Raw genomic sequence first — 16,322 nt, 5'->3', positions numbered from 1 at the left:
GAAGAAATATGGATGTTATAATTTCCAAAATTCACATGTTTCTATCTAACGAAATTGTCTGTGTCTCTCTCCCTGTCTGTCTCTATCTGTCTCCCTGTCTCTCCCTCCCTGTGTCTCAGGAGGTAGCAGATAACCAGATCAACAGTGGTGACCTGATGGAGTGTTTGGTTCAGAACAAACACCAGAAGGAGATGAATGAGAAGTGTTCTGTGGGAGTGACTCACTTCCAGCTGGTGAGCAGACGGATCACAATGTGTCGTCATGATGTTTTATATCTCCGCTGACGTGCAACGGGACCGATGATACCAATGCATCATATCGAACATAAAGCGTGTGTTCATTCTGCTGGTGCTTTATCTCAATGAGTTCTCAGAGACGTGCTCTGCGTGTTTCCTGCCGAGTCATCGCTAACGAGCTGCTCTGTCCGTCTACAGATTCAGATCAAAGATTTCCGTTTCTCCTACAAGTTCAAGACGGCCTGCAAGGAGGACGTCCTCAAGCTGTGTCCCAATATCAAGAAGAAGTAAGACGCTCAACTAGACTCTGACCATCACATCTGTAACAGAAGGTTTACTTCCTGTCTGTGTTCTAAGTGGACCTTTGGGAAGAACATCGTGTGACTGAATATTCTGAGCTCAAAGGTGGAAAGTGATGCTTTTATTGTGTTGCAGGTGTTTTCGTAAATGATCGCCGCTCAGCTCACTCGCCTCAAACTCCTCCTGAGGCTTTTGCTGACAAAACACTTTTTTATTTTTTATTTAGTTTCCGTCCAGTGAATCCTGAGCAGAGTTTAGAACTGTGTGACAGAGGTTTGTGTGGAAGTCTGGGAAAAAATGACGTTTACAGCCGTTCAGAGCGGGTTGTTGCTTTTTGGGAGGAATTGAAAGGTTTAATATTTCACTTCGTTACATAAAATCAGTGTAGCGTTCGTTTACTTTTGTTTTTAAGATCAGAACAAAAATAACTGGAGAAAAAAATAGAAAACCGAAAAACTGCAGAAACATTGTCGCACTGTTTTATATGTTGTAGTTATTTTTGGAGAGGCGTCCCACCCGTCTAATTACTACTGTCTCTTCATTATGAAAGTGTAATTATTGAGAAACACTGGAGGCATTTTAACAACAATATCATCGAGAAGAATCTGTTGAATCCACAGCTGAGAGGAGGAGAAGAATCTGACATGAAGCTCTGGAATGAGTGTTGACCTCTGAACTCTGTCTCTCTCTCTGTGTCTCTTTCTCTGTCTCCCCCCCCCCCCCCCCCCCCTTCAGGGTGGACGTGGTGATCTGTCTCAGCACCACGGTGAGGAACGACACCCTGCAGGATGCCAAGGAGCAGCGGGTGTCCATCAAGTGTCGTAAACAGCTGCGGGTGGAGGAGGTGGAGATGGTACGTTCTGAGACGGGGGGGGGGGTCACCAAACACACACACACACACACACAGTCGACGTCTGATTGGCTCAGAGCCTCACTGTCACTCAGTCAACAGCTCAGAGACAACGAGACCACACAACCTGTTGTTTTTTTTAACTGAAACAGGAAACTGAAAAAAATTTAAAGTTGATGCACTGAAGACAAAAGTAAGTGGACACCTGAACCAGATTGATTCCAAAGCCACAGGCAGTAAACTGCTGCTTTAACGCTCAAGATTTACTCCAGATGTTAGCACTTAGAACATAAAGGTATGAACTGTGTATAACTCTCCATCAGACAGGATGTGTGTGTCGGTCAGAGAGAAGTTCACTGGATTTGATGTCCAGCTTCTAAAAACCTCAGCAGGCCGACAGCAAACACATCTTTACTCTTCTTCTCTTGGCGTGTTTCCTTTAAGCCGGTCTGAGTTTCTTCTTCTTCTCCTGCAGATTAAAAGTGTTTTTATCTGTAAACTCTCTTTCTCTCTCAGTCGGAGGACATCCGTCTGGAGCCGGAGTTGTACGACTCCTGTAAGCAGGACATCAACCGACTGTGTCAGAATGTGGCCTTCGGCAACGCACAGGTCAGCGGCTACACACGCACACGCACACGCACACGCACACACACACACACCTTAATAAACGGAGTACAGGTGTGTGGTACTATGTGCTTCATTCACTGTTCATATATTTCTTTGCAGGACTTTATTGTGTGCAAGAATGTAGAATTAACTTTGAGATTGAAGTTGCATCACATCCGTCGCTTTCTGTCTCTGTAGGTCATCGAGTGTCTGAAGGAGAACAAGCGTCAGCTGACTCAGCGTTGCCACCAGCGGATCTTCAAGCTGCAGGAGGTGGAGATGGTTGATCCTGAGCTGGACTACCAGCTGATGAGAGTCTGCAAGCACATGATCAGGGTAGGCCAGTAAAACCAGCACCACATGATCAGGGTAGGCCAGTAAAACCTGCACCACGTGATCGGGGTAGGCTAGTAAAACCAGCACCACGTGATCGGGGTAGGCCAGTAAAACCAGCACCACGTGATCGGGGTATGCCAGTAAAACCTGCACCACGTGATCGGGGTATGCCAGTAAAACCTGCACCACGTGATCGGGGTATGCCAGTAAAACCTGCACCACGTGATCGGGGTATGCCAGTAAAACCAGCACCACGTGATCGGGGTATGCCAGTAAAACCTGCACCACGTGATCGGGGTATGCCAGTAAAACCTGCACCACGTGATCGGGGTATGCCAGTAAAACCTGCACCACGTGATCGGAGTAGGCCAGTAAAACCTGCACCACGTGATCGGGGTAGACCAGTAAAACCAGCTAACGTTAGTGGCTGACAGTTCGTCTTAGTCAGCCTTTAGCTAGCATTAGCCCGCTGTCACATGCCGGTGGTCTTTCCTTCAACATTGTGGATCTCGCTGGATCCATTTGTCTGGATTATTTTGGGGAACATTATTGACTTATCGTTTCCATGATTTCAACACTTAGCTGGCTTACAATAGTCAAATAATTTGGACCACTTCACCACAGCTATATAGCGTGACAAAAGAGCAAGATGGCCGCCGTGTGAACGCGGTGAATTGAACTGCAGAAATTCAGAGAAATGTTTTTTTTCAGCGGTTCTGTTCGGAGTCGGAGGGAAAGAACGTTCTTCAGTGTCTGAAGCAGAACAAGAACAGCGAGCTGATGGATCCTAAATGCAAACAGATGATCACCAAGAGACAGATCACCCAGAACACAGGTAAACACACACACACCCACACATACGGCTTAATTATTACATCCGACTTCTACCTCACGACCACGAGTACACCTGCTGTATCCGTGTGTGTGTTTTCTTCCAGACTACAGGCTGAACCCGGTGCTGAGGAAGGCCTGTAAAGCCGACATCCCCAAGTTCTGTCAGCCCATCCTGAACAAGGCGACGGCCGACAGCGAGCTGGAGGGTCAGGTCATCGCCTGCCTCAAGCTCAAATACGCCGACCAGGTGAGACGCGTTGATCGTAAACAACTCGTCCAAGATGCTCCAAATTAAAGACTCCTCAGAGTTGTCCTTGAATTAGCCGTTTTATCTTTCTTACAATAAACATGTGTTACTGTTAATTACAGATGGAAACCAGCTCATCTTGGACAGCTATTTAGGATGAAAGATGAAGAAACAATATAATGAACAAATAGCATTAAGAGCTAAAAGCCTGTGCTTGAGAAACAGACATGTGTGTGTATATGTTGAAGATGACATCAGAATATGTGATGTTCATACAGTAGATACAGAATATTAAATCATGAACCATTCGATGCATCAAAAGGTCCTGAAGACAGTTAACCTCGAAATAAGAAACTTGAGTCCTGGAAGGTTCTTGGAAGTAATTTAAGTCATAGAGATATAAATGATTGTGTGTTTGTGTTGTCACAGCGTTTGTCTCCAGACTGCGAGGCTCAGATCCAGGTCGTCCTGCAGGAGTCGGCTCTGGACTACAGACTGGACCCTCAGCTGCAGATCCACTGCACACAGGAGGTTCATACATTCATGCTTTCTTATATATACACACGCACGCACGCACGCACGCACTCTCTCTCTCTCTCTCTGAAAGCCTCGTGGTGAATTATAAGTATTAGTCAGTCTGGAATGTTAACGCTCTGAATGAAAAGCATGTTTTCTTTAAAAAATCCCACCGTTTATCACAGTCAGAAGCCGTGAACTAAAAATGGTCTTAATGGTCACATTATGATCTTTCCGACGGTCCTTGAACACATCATTTGTGATGAACGCTTCCATCAGAAAAAGAAACCGAATCAAAGCTTAATATTGCGTGTCTGGCAAAATTTAGAGAATATTTATGAAGTGGCTGCTGGAACAAAGCTGAGCAGATAATAACAGCTGAGAAGATCTTTCTTCTTTATGTTAAAGATGTAGGCCGTGGGGGCTCGGTGCCTTGCTCAGAGGCTCTGTGGCAGCACATAAACAGCTGTTTTAATGTCTTCCAGATCTCCCGGCTGTGTCCGGAGGAAGCAGCGGCTCAGGAGCAGACGGGGCAGGTGGAGGAGTGTCTGAAGGTCAACCTGCTGAAGGTCAAACAGGAAGGATGTAAGAAGGTAAAGAAACCTGTGTGCTGCCTTCACTGACCGCCGAGGAGGGCAGGAAACCACAGCGCCATCACGTCTCGGGTTTTAATACACAACCGTTTCCTCAACTGGCATTCACAGAATTCATGATAATAACTTTTCATAATTTATGATAATAACTATTATTAAATGATAAATGACGATAATGAGAAGTTTCTGTCGAAAATAATCAAATTTTCAGCATCAAGTACGAGACATTTTATCCGACTGCAGGGTTTGAAACCTTCTTCTCCTCTTCCTCATCTGCCTCCTTTTATCATCACCTTCCTCTACTCTCCCATCTCTCTTCCTCCTCCTCCTGCAGGAGGTGCTGAACATGCTGAAGGAGAGTAAGGCGGACATCTTCGTGGACCCCGTCCTCCACACGGCGTGCGCTCTGGACATCAAACATCAATGTGCAGCCATCCCACCTGGCAGGGGGCGCCGTGAGTCCACAAACAAACAAACATAAACAGAGAAGATACAAACACAGGAAGTCGGATATGATTAGTATTGAACTGTATTAAATAGATTTAAAGTGAAAGTTCATTATTTTAAATTCTTCTAACATAGATCTTATTTTGGACTCTTGAGAAATAAAAGTGCAACAAAAAGAAGTGTGATGAGATAAGACGATGCTAAAGATGTAACGTTTAGATGTGTTAACAGCCTTTTCTTCTCTTTATTAACAAACATCAAGTCTACAAACATTATTTAACACACAGGTTTGTTTAATTACTTCATCAGCACTAAAATTAAGAGATTTAATAAACTAAATAGCTTCTTACGTTTGTCTCTAAATCCTCCGACCTCAAACGTTGAATGTTGCGTTGCTTCCTCAGAGATGTCGTGTCTGATGAATGTTGCGTTGCTTCCTCAGAGATGTCGTGGCTGATGAATGTTGCGTTGCTTCCTCAGAGATGTCGTGTCTGATGAATGTTGCGTTGCTTCCTCAGAGATGTCGTGTCTGATGAATGTTGCGTTGCTTCCTCAGAGATGTCGTGTCTGATGGAGGCGCTGCAGGACAAACGAGTTCGTCTGCAGCCGGAGTGCAAGAAGAGGCTTCAGGATCGCATCGACATGTGGAGCTACGCTGCAAAGGTACGTCAAACTTCAGAAAGCCTCGCTTACATTTAAACGATCGGTTTTCAAATGTGTTCTTTTTTTAGAGAATGTACATTTGATGAGCGAGTTCTTTGTATCAACTTCAACTTTCCAAAGTTTCGGAAAAAACGTCACAAAATTTAATAAAACAAAAAGACGACAACAATAAAATGCTCAAAGATTTCGTCCTCAACGAAACATGAACTGTGAGAGCTGCTTTACTTTCTCAATAGTGTGAAGAGTTGTGCATCTTTTATTTATTTGAACAATTTGCCCCTTAAATTCTTTGTTTTACAATTTAACTTTTAAATTGATGTAACAAGCTTTTAGTCGGATTCAAGTACACATTTTAATTGGGTGAACAAGCTGCATAAACTGTTTAAAAGCTTTTCTTATTTTGAAATTTACTGAATGAGCTATAGAACATTGTTTTAAAGGGGTCCTTTATTTTGAAAATAATTGAATAAGCTGCAAAAAAGTGAACTTTAATTTGAAACTGACTTAATGAGCTGTGCAAAACACTTTATATGGGCTTTTACTTTGAAATGGGTGGAATGAGCTACATAAAATCAGTGATAAATAGGCTTTTCATTTTGAAACGGAGTTAACAAGATGTATAAAATCTGACTTAAAGGGGCTTTTATTTTGGAACTGCATGAAGTACGCTGATGTGAGCTCCTCACTTCCTGTCAGGTGGCTCCTGCCGAGGGCTTCTCAGACCTGGCCATGCAGGTGATGACGTCGCCGTCCAAGAACTACATCCTGACTGTGATCGGGGCCGGCGTGGCGCTGCTCTTCATGGTGGGGCTGCTCTGTGGCCGATTCACCAAGCGCGTCACTCAGGAGCTGAAGGACAGGTAGACCCCACCCCCTCCGGGGTCAGGACACGCCCACGACAAGAGAAACGACCACCGCTGACGAGAACCACACACCTCCCTCTCTTAACCCCCCCCCCCCTCTCCACTTCAACTCCCCTCACCCCCCTCTTCATCTACAAACACCTTTTGGCTCTTCTTCTTCATCGCTGGAATGACATTACCCACAATCCTGTAGACGACAGTCGGCTCGATCAGTGACTCACCTGCTATTCCTTCCTTTTCATGAGCCCCGCCCACTCTCTCCAGGAGACCACGCCCCCTGCTGCCTCTTCTTCTCTTCCCGAGCTTCGATAACGAGCGCAGGGTCCTCTTGTGGTTTTACTCCATACTCGCCTGATGTAGATGCAGTATTACTCTCCAGTTGTTTACTTCCCCCCCCCCCCCCCCCCCACCCCCCCCCCCACCCCATTGGCTGTGGGGCAAAGAGGGGGAGGTGCTTGTAAGAATATGAGGTCAAATCATATTCCGTGTAAATGTGTAGAAAGTGGGAAATGCTCATGTATAGAGCAGTTTAATGACTCCAGTATTTCAATGACTACAGTGTGTGTATGTGTGAGAGATTGTGTGTGTGTGTATATCTGATAGTGTGTGTGAGTGATTGAAACTGTCTTTCTACCACCATATTGTTCTAGTTTGTCGTCCTGCTAAAGGGTTTTTCGGGGGTTGTTTTGGCTCTGGATACATCTTCTTTTTTTTGTTGCTGATGTGTTGGTTAGATTTTATCGCCATGGGACTGCCGGGTGGGCGGTGCCAACCAGCCAGCCCTCCACCGAGCCACAGATGGAGACCCGGAGAGGACGGGGACACATCTCAAACACTCCCAGCCAGCTCGCTCAGAATCTCTTCTTCCAGCAGGAAGTACTTGTGGATATTTTTATTTTTGCTTTCTGAAACGGCAGACTGGCTTTTTTAAAAAAAAAAAATTTTTTGCGGTCATGAGCACACGCAGAGCGGCTGTTGGTGTTGAGCTGGTTGGTACGGAGAACCTGACAGCAATGCAGGAAGAAGGAAAAACTGAATAAAGAAATAAAAATATTCTAGATATGAACATTTTTGTGTAAAGATGATACTGCAATGCACATTTTTCGTTTTTTTTATTGTTTTTTTTATATATCTATGAAAAAAAATATATATATATATATATTTTTTTTTTTTTTGTTTTGTTTTTGTTTTGTCATAGCCTTATTTATTTGTTTACTAATGTTTAGTCATTTTTTCTTTTTCTTTTTTTTTTTTTCTATGATTTGAATGTTCTCCAGTTGCCTTTTCTCCAGCGAGCGAGCGTCCCTCCTTCCTGTCGGGGGGGGGGGGGGGGGGGGGGTCGGGTCGGGTCGGTCGGCCTCCTCCGGGCATCAACCTGCTCCAGTGACGGTGAACGCCTCTCCGGTGGGCAGACTGAGTTTCTTAGACAGCAGGCGTCCTGGTCTCTGGTGACATAATGTGAAAGGTTTTAGAGGCGGAGCGTCGATGTGTTTTTAATGTGATGATACTTTGGGGATGACCACTGGTGCGTTCATGCTCCATCAAACATAATCAGTGATGTGGATACGAAGACAGAAGAGGGTTCATTTTCACGATTCTTTATCTGTAGTTAGGTTTTTGTTAAAGGTGCATTGTGTGAAATTTGGCGACATCTAGTGGCGAGGATGCAGAATGCAACCAACTGAAACTTCTCCCGTGTTACAAGCGTGTAGGGAACTGGAGTCATTGTTTGGTTTCTCGGTTCTATGTTACTGTAGAAACATGGCGGCCGGCTCCCTGAAGAGAAAAACATACTTAATATACAACACTTCTGCCAATAGATCCTCCTTAAATACTACACACTGTACCTTTAAATGTACCTGTAACCGTTCAACCTGAACAGGAAATGTGTCGGAAGTTTTTCTTTCTTTGGTTCCAGTTTTAAAAAACGAACCAAACTACAGACATGAAGCAAAAACCAAACTTGAACGCATTGTCTCGTGTACAAGAGTCGTTTCTTTCTGCTTCGTCACAAGTAAATGATCTTTGATGTGAGAAACACGCACAAAAACAGAGCAGAAAAAAAACAAAACTGGACAACAAGGAAAAGTAACAATGATTTTAGCTCAAAGGTCCACGAACTAGCTTTTTCTTTGGGGAGGAAAGGGGGCGGGACTTAGACTGTATCTCATAGTCTTATTGGGTAGAACGGAGCCGGCTCAGGGGTTTGGGTTCTCTGGATCTGGTGTGTTTCTGCTCAGCCTGCAGTTTGATGCCGGAGGAAGAAGGTGTAACGTTGGGGGGTCGGGTTGAGTCTCTCCTCTCCCAGCTCGATCATGTGTACATGTGTACTATACTGATGACAGACTGTAAATCGAGCGGTTAGCTTTGTTTGTTGTTTCGTCCTGATAACGTTGAACTGCCTTCACTTTTTATTTCTTCATCTGACGTCGGGGGTTTTTATCAAAGCGTGCCTACTCGTCGTCCCGCCGAAGGGATCCCGCTGTACAGAACATCCCAGAACCCCCTGCAGCACCCGGCAGAGGAGCTTGTGCGTGTGCGTGTGTGTGTCCCACAGAGTGCGATCTCCGTTTCCTCGCCGTTCTCGTCCCGATCGATGGTGACTAGAACATTTCTTAATTTTTAAGTTTGATGATTAAGATCTTTCTTTTGTAAACGATGCTTTGTGTCTGATTTCATTGAACTCCTGATCATCTGATTAATTACCCCCCCCCCCCCCCCCCCCCCCTGTCCACTTTTCTTTCTTTTTTGGAGTTTCTTTTTGTTCTGTACAGATGAAAATTGGACAGTTTGTTAATAATAATAATAAAGTCTGCAAGGTTTCTATTCTATAGTCCGGTGTGTTCATTTCAAACCCGTCTTCAGGAGATTTCTTCTTGTCAAACGAAGCTCGGACTCAAACCATCAGTGAATGTATTTACTACCCTGTATTGTGTGTCTATCAAAGCCCTTCAGGTGGACCAACATGGTCCACCTACATTAGACCTAATGTAGGAAAACATTATCTCAGGAGAGGACAGCTGGCTAGTTAGTTTGGTCAGTGGGCTAGAGTGACTGTTGTGAAACTAGCTAGCAGAACTTTGTAGTAGTAAGAGTTAAAGTTTAAAGATATGTAAGTAGTTTTTATGTGATATTACATTTTTGGCATGTTGGGCGGTGACAATCCCAATATCTGCTGCCTCTGTGGAGCGGACATTTTCAACCTCAAACGCATTAAAACCTGTTCAAGAGATACAACTGGGGAGGCTCGACTGTCTTCACTGGCGTCCATGAATGGAGAAGGACTTCTTACTGGAACTAAAACACACGGATGTACTGAACAACCGTGAGATTAAACTTTATTAACAAAGAAAGGAGGATGGACTTTGTCTTTAAATAGTGAACAGCAGCTCTGGTAAGTGAAGTGCTTTGTTTTTACATCTGCAGTAGAGTTACTACTGTGTTCATTTGTCTATGATGTGGTTAATATTGTTCGCTCTGATGTGAAGAATGGTGCTCTTGAGTGTGTGTGTGGTGCAATGCGTGATTTAGTGCCGCAGTTTTGCTGGATTGTGCAGAGGCCTGTTGAATCGTGTTATTTGAGTTTTATGTTCTACCTGCTTTGTTGTCATATAAATATGTGACTGGTTCTTGTGAGTTTATTCTTGTCATTGTGTTGATTACATTGATTTTGACTATGCATTGTCCGTTAATGATGACGCCTCCGTCATGCTGCGTCATAATGAGGTTATTAGGAGGTGGTTCAACTGTAGTAGGACAGCAGTGAAGGCTCGGGTATAAAACACACGGCCCACCACTGATGTGATCTGCTTCAGCATCAGACTAGTTATTTATTAAGAGCATTTCCTCATATGAACACAGGCTGCAGTTAGTCATGAACTCCACTAGAGGGCGTCCTCAGACATCATTTATTCTCTAACTAGCAGCACTGGTTTAGTGTTCACATCAGCTGCTCTAACTCAACTCAAACCTTAAATATCACCACATTATTTTACATAACCAACTCTCTCACATGTGATGGGTGTTGGAGCTCGTCAGCTCAAGTCAGTCTGAGAACAGCTGATGGTGTTTTTAATCACATGATTTGGTGTCATTAGAAACACCATCAGCTGTTTATTCAGCTGTGATATCAAACAAAAACAAAATAACTTAATCACACACATTGTGACTTTATTTATCATTTTTTATTTAAAAATAAAAAGAGAGAAAAACATAACGTTTGTCTTATTCATAAACTGCTCTTCAGTGATTTGTGCCAGTATGCAACACTTCTTATAATCACAATGATCAGAAAATAAAAAAACAAAACAAAAATATCTAAGACAAACACTATGTATACACTCTACAAATCAATAAACATATACATTTATTGCATCAAATGATTGTGAATCTCTGTAAAAAAAATTATGTGTTTTTTCTACTCGGTGTGATTGACATGAGAGATGATCAGAGGAGCAGAGTTTATACCACTAAGATTAAGATCAGGACTAAAGAATGGGAAGAGTTTCTCAGTGAAGCAGCAGCCAGTAAAGGAGTAGATAAGAGCTGCAGCATCAACGTCATAAAAGGAGACCAGACCCTCCTCATAATCCACAAACACCCCCACCTTCTGAGGCTGAGACTTCAGAGAGAGACGGACTAACGAGTCAGCACAAGCTTCGTACTGATTCTCATTCCTCAACCATATCATCCAGTAACCATTCTGAGGAGACAGTTTGATTCTTCCCTTCCTGTTGATCGACTCTCTGGCCACTCCTAAATCCCACTTAATCTTCCCTTTAACCTGAACCTCGTAGTAAAATCTTCCTGAAGAGAAACTCTGCTTTGCTAAAACACAAGTACAAGAATCAAATCTCTCTGGATTGTCTGGGAGATTCTTCTCTACATCACCACATTTAACTTGTTTTCCATCATCAGACAGGATGAGGTTGGGATGTGCTGTATCAGGATCAAGTGTCACATCCACTGCAGACTGCTGGACCCTCTTCAGCTCGACCTCAAGAAGATTCTTTATCCGTTCACTGAGCGTCTCCTCCAGCTGATTCAAAGCTTTTCTCACAGTCCCCTCATGTAGTGGACGGGCGTTGACTCTGGTCCAGTCTTTGGTGGGTGTCGCAGTGTTCAGGGTCCTGAAGCTTTGGAGCATGTCCAGGGGGTCTTCAGAGCGTGAGAGCTGCTCCACCTCAGTGCTTCTCTTCTTCAGCTCAGAGATTTCCTGTTCCAGCTCTTTGATGAAGCCTTCAGCCTGTTTCTCTGTCTTTCTCTGCTTCTCTTTGATCGTGTCGATGAGCTCGGCCTGGCTTCTCTCAACAGACTCCTTCAGAGCGGTGAAGACCTGAACACCATCTGCTATCTCTCTGTCTGCATCTTCCTCACTGAGCTCCACTGAGTGTTTGATCTCATGTATCTTCAGTCGTCTCTTCTGGATCATCTGCTGGATTTCAGCCTCAGTCTTCCCCAGCTCGGCCTTCTTTCCTTCATATTCTTCTTTCAGAGGAACAACATCATGTGTCTTGTGGTCTGAAATAGTGCAGAGCATGCAGACACACATCTGGTCGGTCTTACAGAACAGCTCCAGCAGTTTATCGTGCTCCGTACACATCCTGCCTTCCAGGTTCTCCACAGGGTCGATCAGCTGATGTCTTTTCAGACCTAACGTTGTCAGATGAAGATCCAGGTGAGTCTCACAGTAGGAGACCAGACACACCAGACAGGACTTCAGGGCCTTCAGTTTGGTTCCAGTGCAGACGTCACAGGGAACTTCTCCTGCAGCAGACATGTCTACACTCTGAGAACAAGTGTGTGGCAAAAATACAACTTTTATTAATTTAATAACAGTAAAAGTATTAACACAGTAAAAGTCCTGCATTCAAATGAAGTGAAGAGTGAAAGAGAGGCTTCATCAGCACGATGTACTTAAATTTACTTAACGTCAGTTCAACGTGGAGGTTTAAAGTCTAATCAGATGTTGGATAGTTTAATGAATATTAATGCATCATAGTTTAACTGTTATATTGTTTGAGTCAAATCTGAATCTGCAATGTAACCAGTAACATTTCCAGGTAAATGTCGTAGTACAACTCATCCGTCTGAAGTAGAAGTACACAGTAAGTAGTATGCGGTTGAGTTGCATATTTTCTAAATGTTTACACCTGGTCTGAGCACCTGTCTGGGATGATGTCATGACAACAGGAAGGTTGGAAGAGATGACATCACTATGAGTCACTAACATCATGCATTCATGTCTGTCTCTTTTATGACTGTAGCATTTGACTCTTAGCTGCTGTTAGTTATTCTAATAATAGAATAAACTAAATACTTAAATGAAACAATGATAAACCAATCTGATGTCTTCAGCATTGCAGTGAAAACATCCCAACACATCTGGTTCTTGTTTATATCATTTAAATGAGAAAAATAATTTAAAACCCCCAAAACACAAAGTGATCCCTCCATTACTGTCACATCGCACATTAAATAATATAATAATAATTAATACTGCTACTCTGCTGCTTATATTGTTATTTGAGTCACATATAAAGTAGGCTAAACATTTTAAATCAGATTTAATATTCAACTCAACACAAAGCTATTTGTCTTCATCACTTGTTGAATTGAAGTGTCTGAGGGAGACCTTTAGTGTCAGAGAGTCAGCTCGGACAAAGAGGAGGAAGAGGAGGAGCAGAGAGATGATGATGATGATGAGAGAAGCAGACACATTACATTTGCAGAAGAAAAGATGGAAGCTACTGCTGGGGGGGGGGGGTCTCACCTGAGCCTCTGACCCAAGGTGGTGAATTGAAGTCAGATTGTAGGAATTAAATGTGATGTGATGACGCCTCTCACACATTTAATGTCACTTCATATCACATGTTACTTTGCACGTCTAAATCCTCTTCATCATAAACTCTCAAAGCAGCAGTATTATTAGTGCTGATGAGTCACAACTACTACAATGCTTGTATTCACAGTTTGTGGTTGAATGTGGGCGTGTAGAGGCTGATCTGTTTATACAAGTTCAATTTTAGTTTTTTGGCGGTGTGCCATTTCCAGCTTTTGTGCGCACGTACACTTTAAGTATGGATCCTACACACTTTATAAATGAGACATATTATTACACTATATATATCATTTCTCTCCACAACCCCCACGGTCACCACGTGGACCTCAGCTAAACATTTGTCCAGTGGAACTTCCTGTCCGAGTAGTTCTGAGGTTTTATGTTACATCAGATATTATCAGCTGAACTGCGTCACAAAGACAGACAGCAGTAACTACAGAAACAGTCACATTGGATATTTACCAGATTGTGTAACAGCTTGTTGTAATACGTCAAATTTCTGCCTTTACAGGTAATTAAAGTCAAGAGATAAAATCAGATACATTAAGCTCCACTAGTTAGCTTTTAGCAGGCCTAGTTTATCTGATGTTACTTATTGTTCTTGGCTACAGCATTGGTTTCTCTCTTGAACTACATCTTGACTACATTTAGTCTGTAGAACAGTTTACTCACCAGAGTTTGTCAGAGACTCTGTTGTGTTGTTGAGAAGAAGCTGCTGGATTCAGTTGAATGTTTCTTCAGAGAGAAACAGAGAGACTTGTCTCGACTGCAGCTCTGCTGTCGCTCAGAATAACTTTCACTTTCACTTCAGGAAATGTGAAGTTGCATCTCTCCTCTTTCAGAGTTGCTCCTCCTCTCAGTGAAGCTCTGTGATTGACGTCTTATGACATCTGTGGAAACACCTTGACATTCAAACAAGATGAGTTTTGACTTTTTCTTTATTATTTTGTCTTTTTTTGTGTTTTAAATTTTAAATCTGAAATACTGTATGTTTGTTTTACGTGTTTTAACTGTTTGTGTGTATCTCGTTGTGTTTAAATAAAGTTGTAATAAGATAATAATATATTTTCCTAAACCTAACTCAGTAGTTTTGTTGCTTAAACCTAACTGAGTTGTTTCCTGTGAAGACAGAAGTTTATTTTGAAAAGACTGCATGTGTAATGGACCAGTGTATTGGTTTATTTTGTATGTCCTTTAGTGACACCTAGTGGCGATGGTGAATAGCTGCAATAGTAAATAGTCAGAGTAACGGGAAGTGATGTTCAAGAAGTTCCCTGTGCACATGGACTCTTAGAGTGAGCATCTCAGTGCACAATCCTCTTAATCTTTTGCCTTAAAGTTCACAAAATAGGCTTCATCCATAAGTCTTGTACTATTTACAGTTATATGCATGTTTACATTCATATTTCTTTGGTTTGAGAACAGTATTATTGATGATGGTTAGTTTACTGTCAATTACATATGGATGTATTAGTATTTATTGGTTAAAGCATTGGTGCTTGTGTAATAGTATTCACTGTTGTATTTCATATTTTATTACATACATTAAACTACTTTTAAACACCTGTCCACTTTGGTTTATAGCAGTAATCTTTAATCTACTGATGTACTAGAGTGTCAGGATCCCTGTCAGACCAGACACCCCCCATGGCAACACAGCTGCAGCCACTTCAGCTAATCACCTCCTCCGGGCTGACACACCAGACCCAGATCCTACTAACGAGATCTGGGCAGTATTTGAACCCTGGTCCTCCAGACCTGTGTTGTCAGTTTATACCGTCTTTCACCCGCTTCAACCCCGTATCACCTTCTGCCTCGAGCGCCTGCCTCCGGTGTCCGCCGGTCCGGGAATCCCCCGTGCCCTCTGTTGAGTTCCAACGGACTTCACACCGTCGCTCTGCCTGGCCTCCGGTGTCGAGCCACGGGACTTCACACCGTCGCTCTGCCTGCCCTCCGGTGTCGAGCCGCGGGACTCACACCGTCGAGCTGCCTACCCTCCGGTGTCGAGCCGCGGGACTCACACCGTCGAGCTGCCTACCCTCCGGTGTCGAGCCGCGGGACTCACACCGTCGATCTGCCTACCCTCCGGTGTCGAGCCGCGGGACTCACACCGTCGAGCTGCCTACCCTCCGGTGTCGAGCCACGGGACTCACACCGTCGAGCTGCCTGCCCTCCTGTGTCGGACCACGGGCTCCACACCTTCCTGTCCTCCTTTATTCTGGCTTAATAAAATCTGTTGTATCAACTTCTTTCTCCTGTGGTCTTGCAATTGGGTCCTAAACCGAGAACTCCCGTGACAGAACGAACTGACCATTATGGACCCAGCAGCCTCAGACTTTTGATTCGGACGGGTCCAAGGTCTCCTACGTGGTTGGATTACTGCGGGGAAGGGCTTTGGACTGGGCCGCGAGAACATTAAGTTTTGATCGGCCAAATACTGTGTTTTATGTGGACTTTGTGGAGGATCTGAGGAGGGTTTTTGACCCTCCGGTGGCCTACGATTATGCGGCTAAGCGCCTTCTTGTTCCTGCCGCCTCAGCGCCGCAGCCAGCTCCAGATCCTACCGCCTCAGCGCCGCAGCTATCCCCGGACCTGGCCGCCGCAGCCTCAGCGCCGCAGCAATCCCCGGACCCGGCCGCCGCCGCCTCAGCGGCGCAGCTATCCCCGGACCTGGCCGCCGCAGCCTCAGCGCTGCAGCAATCCCCGGACCTGGCCGCCGCCGCCTCAGTGCCGCAGCTATCCCCGGACCCGGCCGCTGCCGCCTCAGCGCCGCAGTTATCCCCGGACCCGGCCGCCGCCGCCTCAGCGCCGCAGTTATCCCCGTGCCCGGCCGCCGCCGCCTCAGCGCCGCAGCTATCCCCGGACCCGGCCGCCGCCTCAGCGCCGCAGCTATCCCCGGACCCGGCCGTCTCAGAGCAGCAGCGACCTCCAGTTACCGCAGTTGCCGCCTCGGAGCAGCAGCGACCTCCAGTTACCGCAGTTGCCATCTC

The 16,322-nt window shown here is 44.5% G+C and overlaps 2 protein-coding genes across 3 annotated transcripts in view; one reads left to right on the top strand and one right to left on the bottom strand.

Annotated features, from left to right (window-relative positions):
- glg1a (golgi glycoprotein 1a) overlaps nucleotides 1-9,317 on the top strand; it is a 30,087-nt gene extending 20,770 nt beyond the window's left edge. Inside the window, exons 14-25 of one of the 2 annotated variants that reach the window (XM_076089698.1) lie at nucleotides 120-233; nucleotides 435-523; nucleotides 1,272-1,389; nucleotides 1,903-1,995; nucleotides 2,191-2,328; nucleotides 3,040-3,163; nucleotides 3,267-3,409; nucleotides 3,839-3,940; nucleotides 4,411-4,518; nucleotides 4,853-4,973; nucleotides 5,522-5,628; nucleotides 6,325-9,317. In XM_076089698.1, the coding sequence (XP_075945813.1) occupies nucleotides 120-233; nucleotides 435-523; nucleotides 1,272-1,389; nucleotides 1,903-1,995; nucleotides 2,191-2,328; nucleotides 3,040-3,163; nucleotides 3,267-3,409; nucleotides 3,839-3,940; nucleotides 4,411-4,518; nucleotides 4,853-4,973; nucleotides 5,522-5,628; nucleotides 6,325-6,492 (1,425 nt within the window). In that variant the 3' untranslated portion in view covers nucleotides 6,493-9,317. Of the gene's footprint in view, nucleotides 1-119; nucleotides 234-434; nucleotides 524-1,271; nucleotides 1,390-1,902; nucleotides 1,996-2,190; nucleotides 2,329-3,039; nucleotides 3,164-3,266; nucleotides 3,410-3,838; nucleotides 3,941-4,410; nucleotides 4,519-4,852; nucleotides 4,974-5,369; nucleotides 5,467-5,521; nucleotides 5,629-6,324 lie in introns of those variants that run through there. The other variant, XM_076089699.1, reaches the window with a different exon arrangement.
- Nucleotides 7,828-14,149, bottom strand: LOC142947836 (zinc-binding protein A33-like). The gene is made up of 2 exons (XM_076089700.1): nucleotides 14,005-14,149; nucleotides 7,828-12,279 (listed from the first exon to the last, which is right to left on the bottom strand). The coding sequence occupies exon 2, from the start codon at nucleotides 12,268-12,270 to the stop codon at nucleotides 10,909-10,911; it is 1,362 nt and encodes a 453-aa protein (XP_075945815.1). The 5' UTR covers nucleotides 12,271-12,279; nucleotides 14,005-14,149; the 3' UTR covers nucleotides 7,828-10,908.
- Between the last annotated feature and the right edge of the window lie 2,173 nt (nucleotides 14,150-16,322).

Source organism: Anarhichas minor, unplaced genomic scaffold (assembly GCF_050575085.1).
Source record: "Anarhichas minor isolate MPS153535 unplaced genomic scaffold, ASM5057508v1 ptg000011l, whole genome shotgun sequence".
NCBI classification, from domain to species: Eukaryota; Metazoa; Chordata; class Actinopteri; order Perciformes; family Anarhichadidae; genus Anarhichas; species Anarhichas minor.
This window is presented reverse-complemented; position numbering and strand designations above follow the sequence as displayed.

What these genes read in the sequence shown, in the direction of transcription:
- LOC142947836 (XM_076089700.1), bottom strand. Translation starts at nt 12,270, where the DNA reads ATGTCTGCTGCAGGAGAAGTTCCCTGTGACGTCTGCACTGGAACCAAA.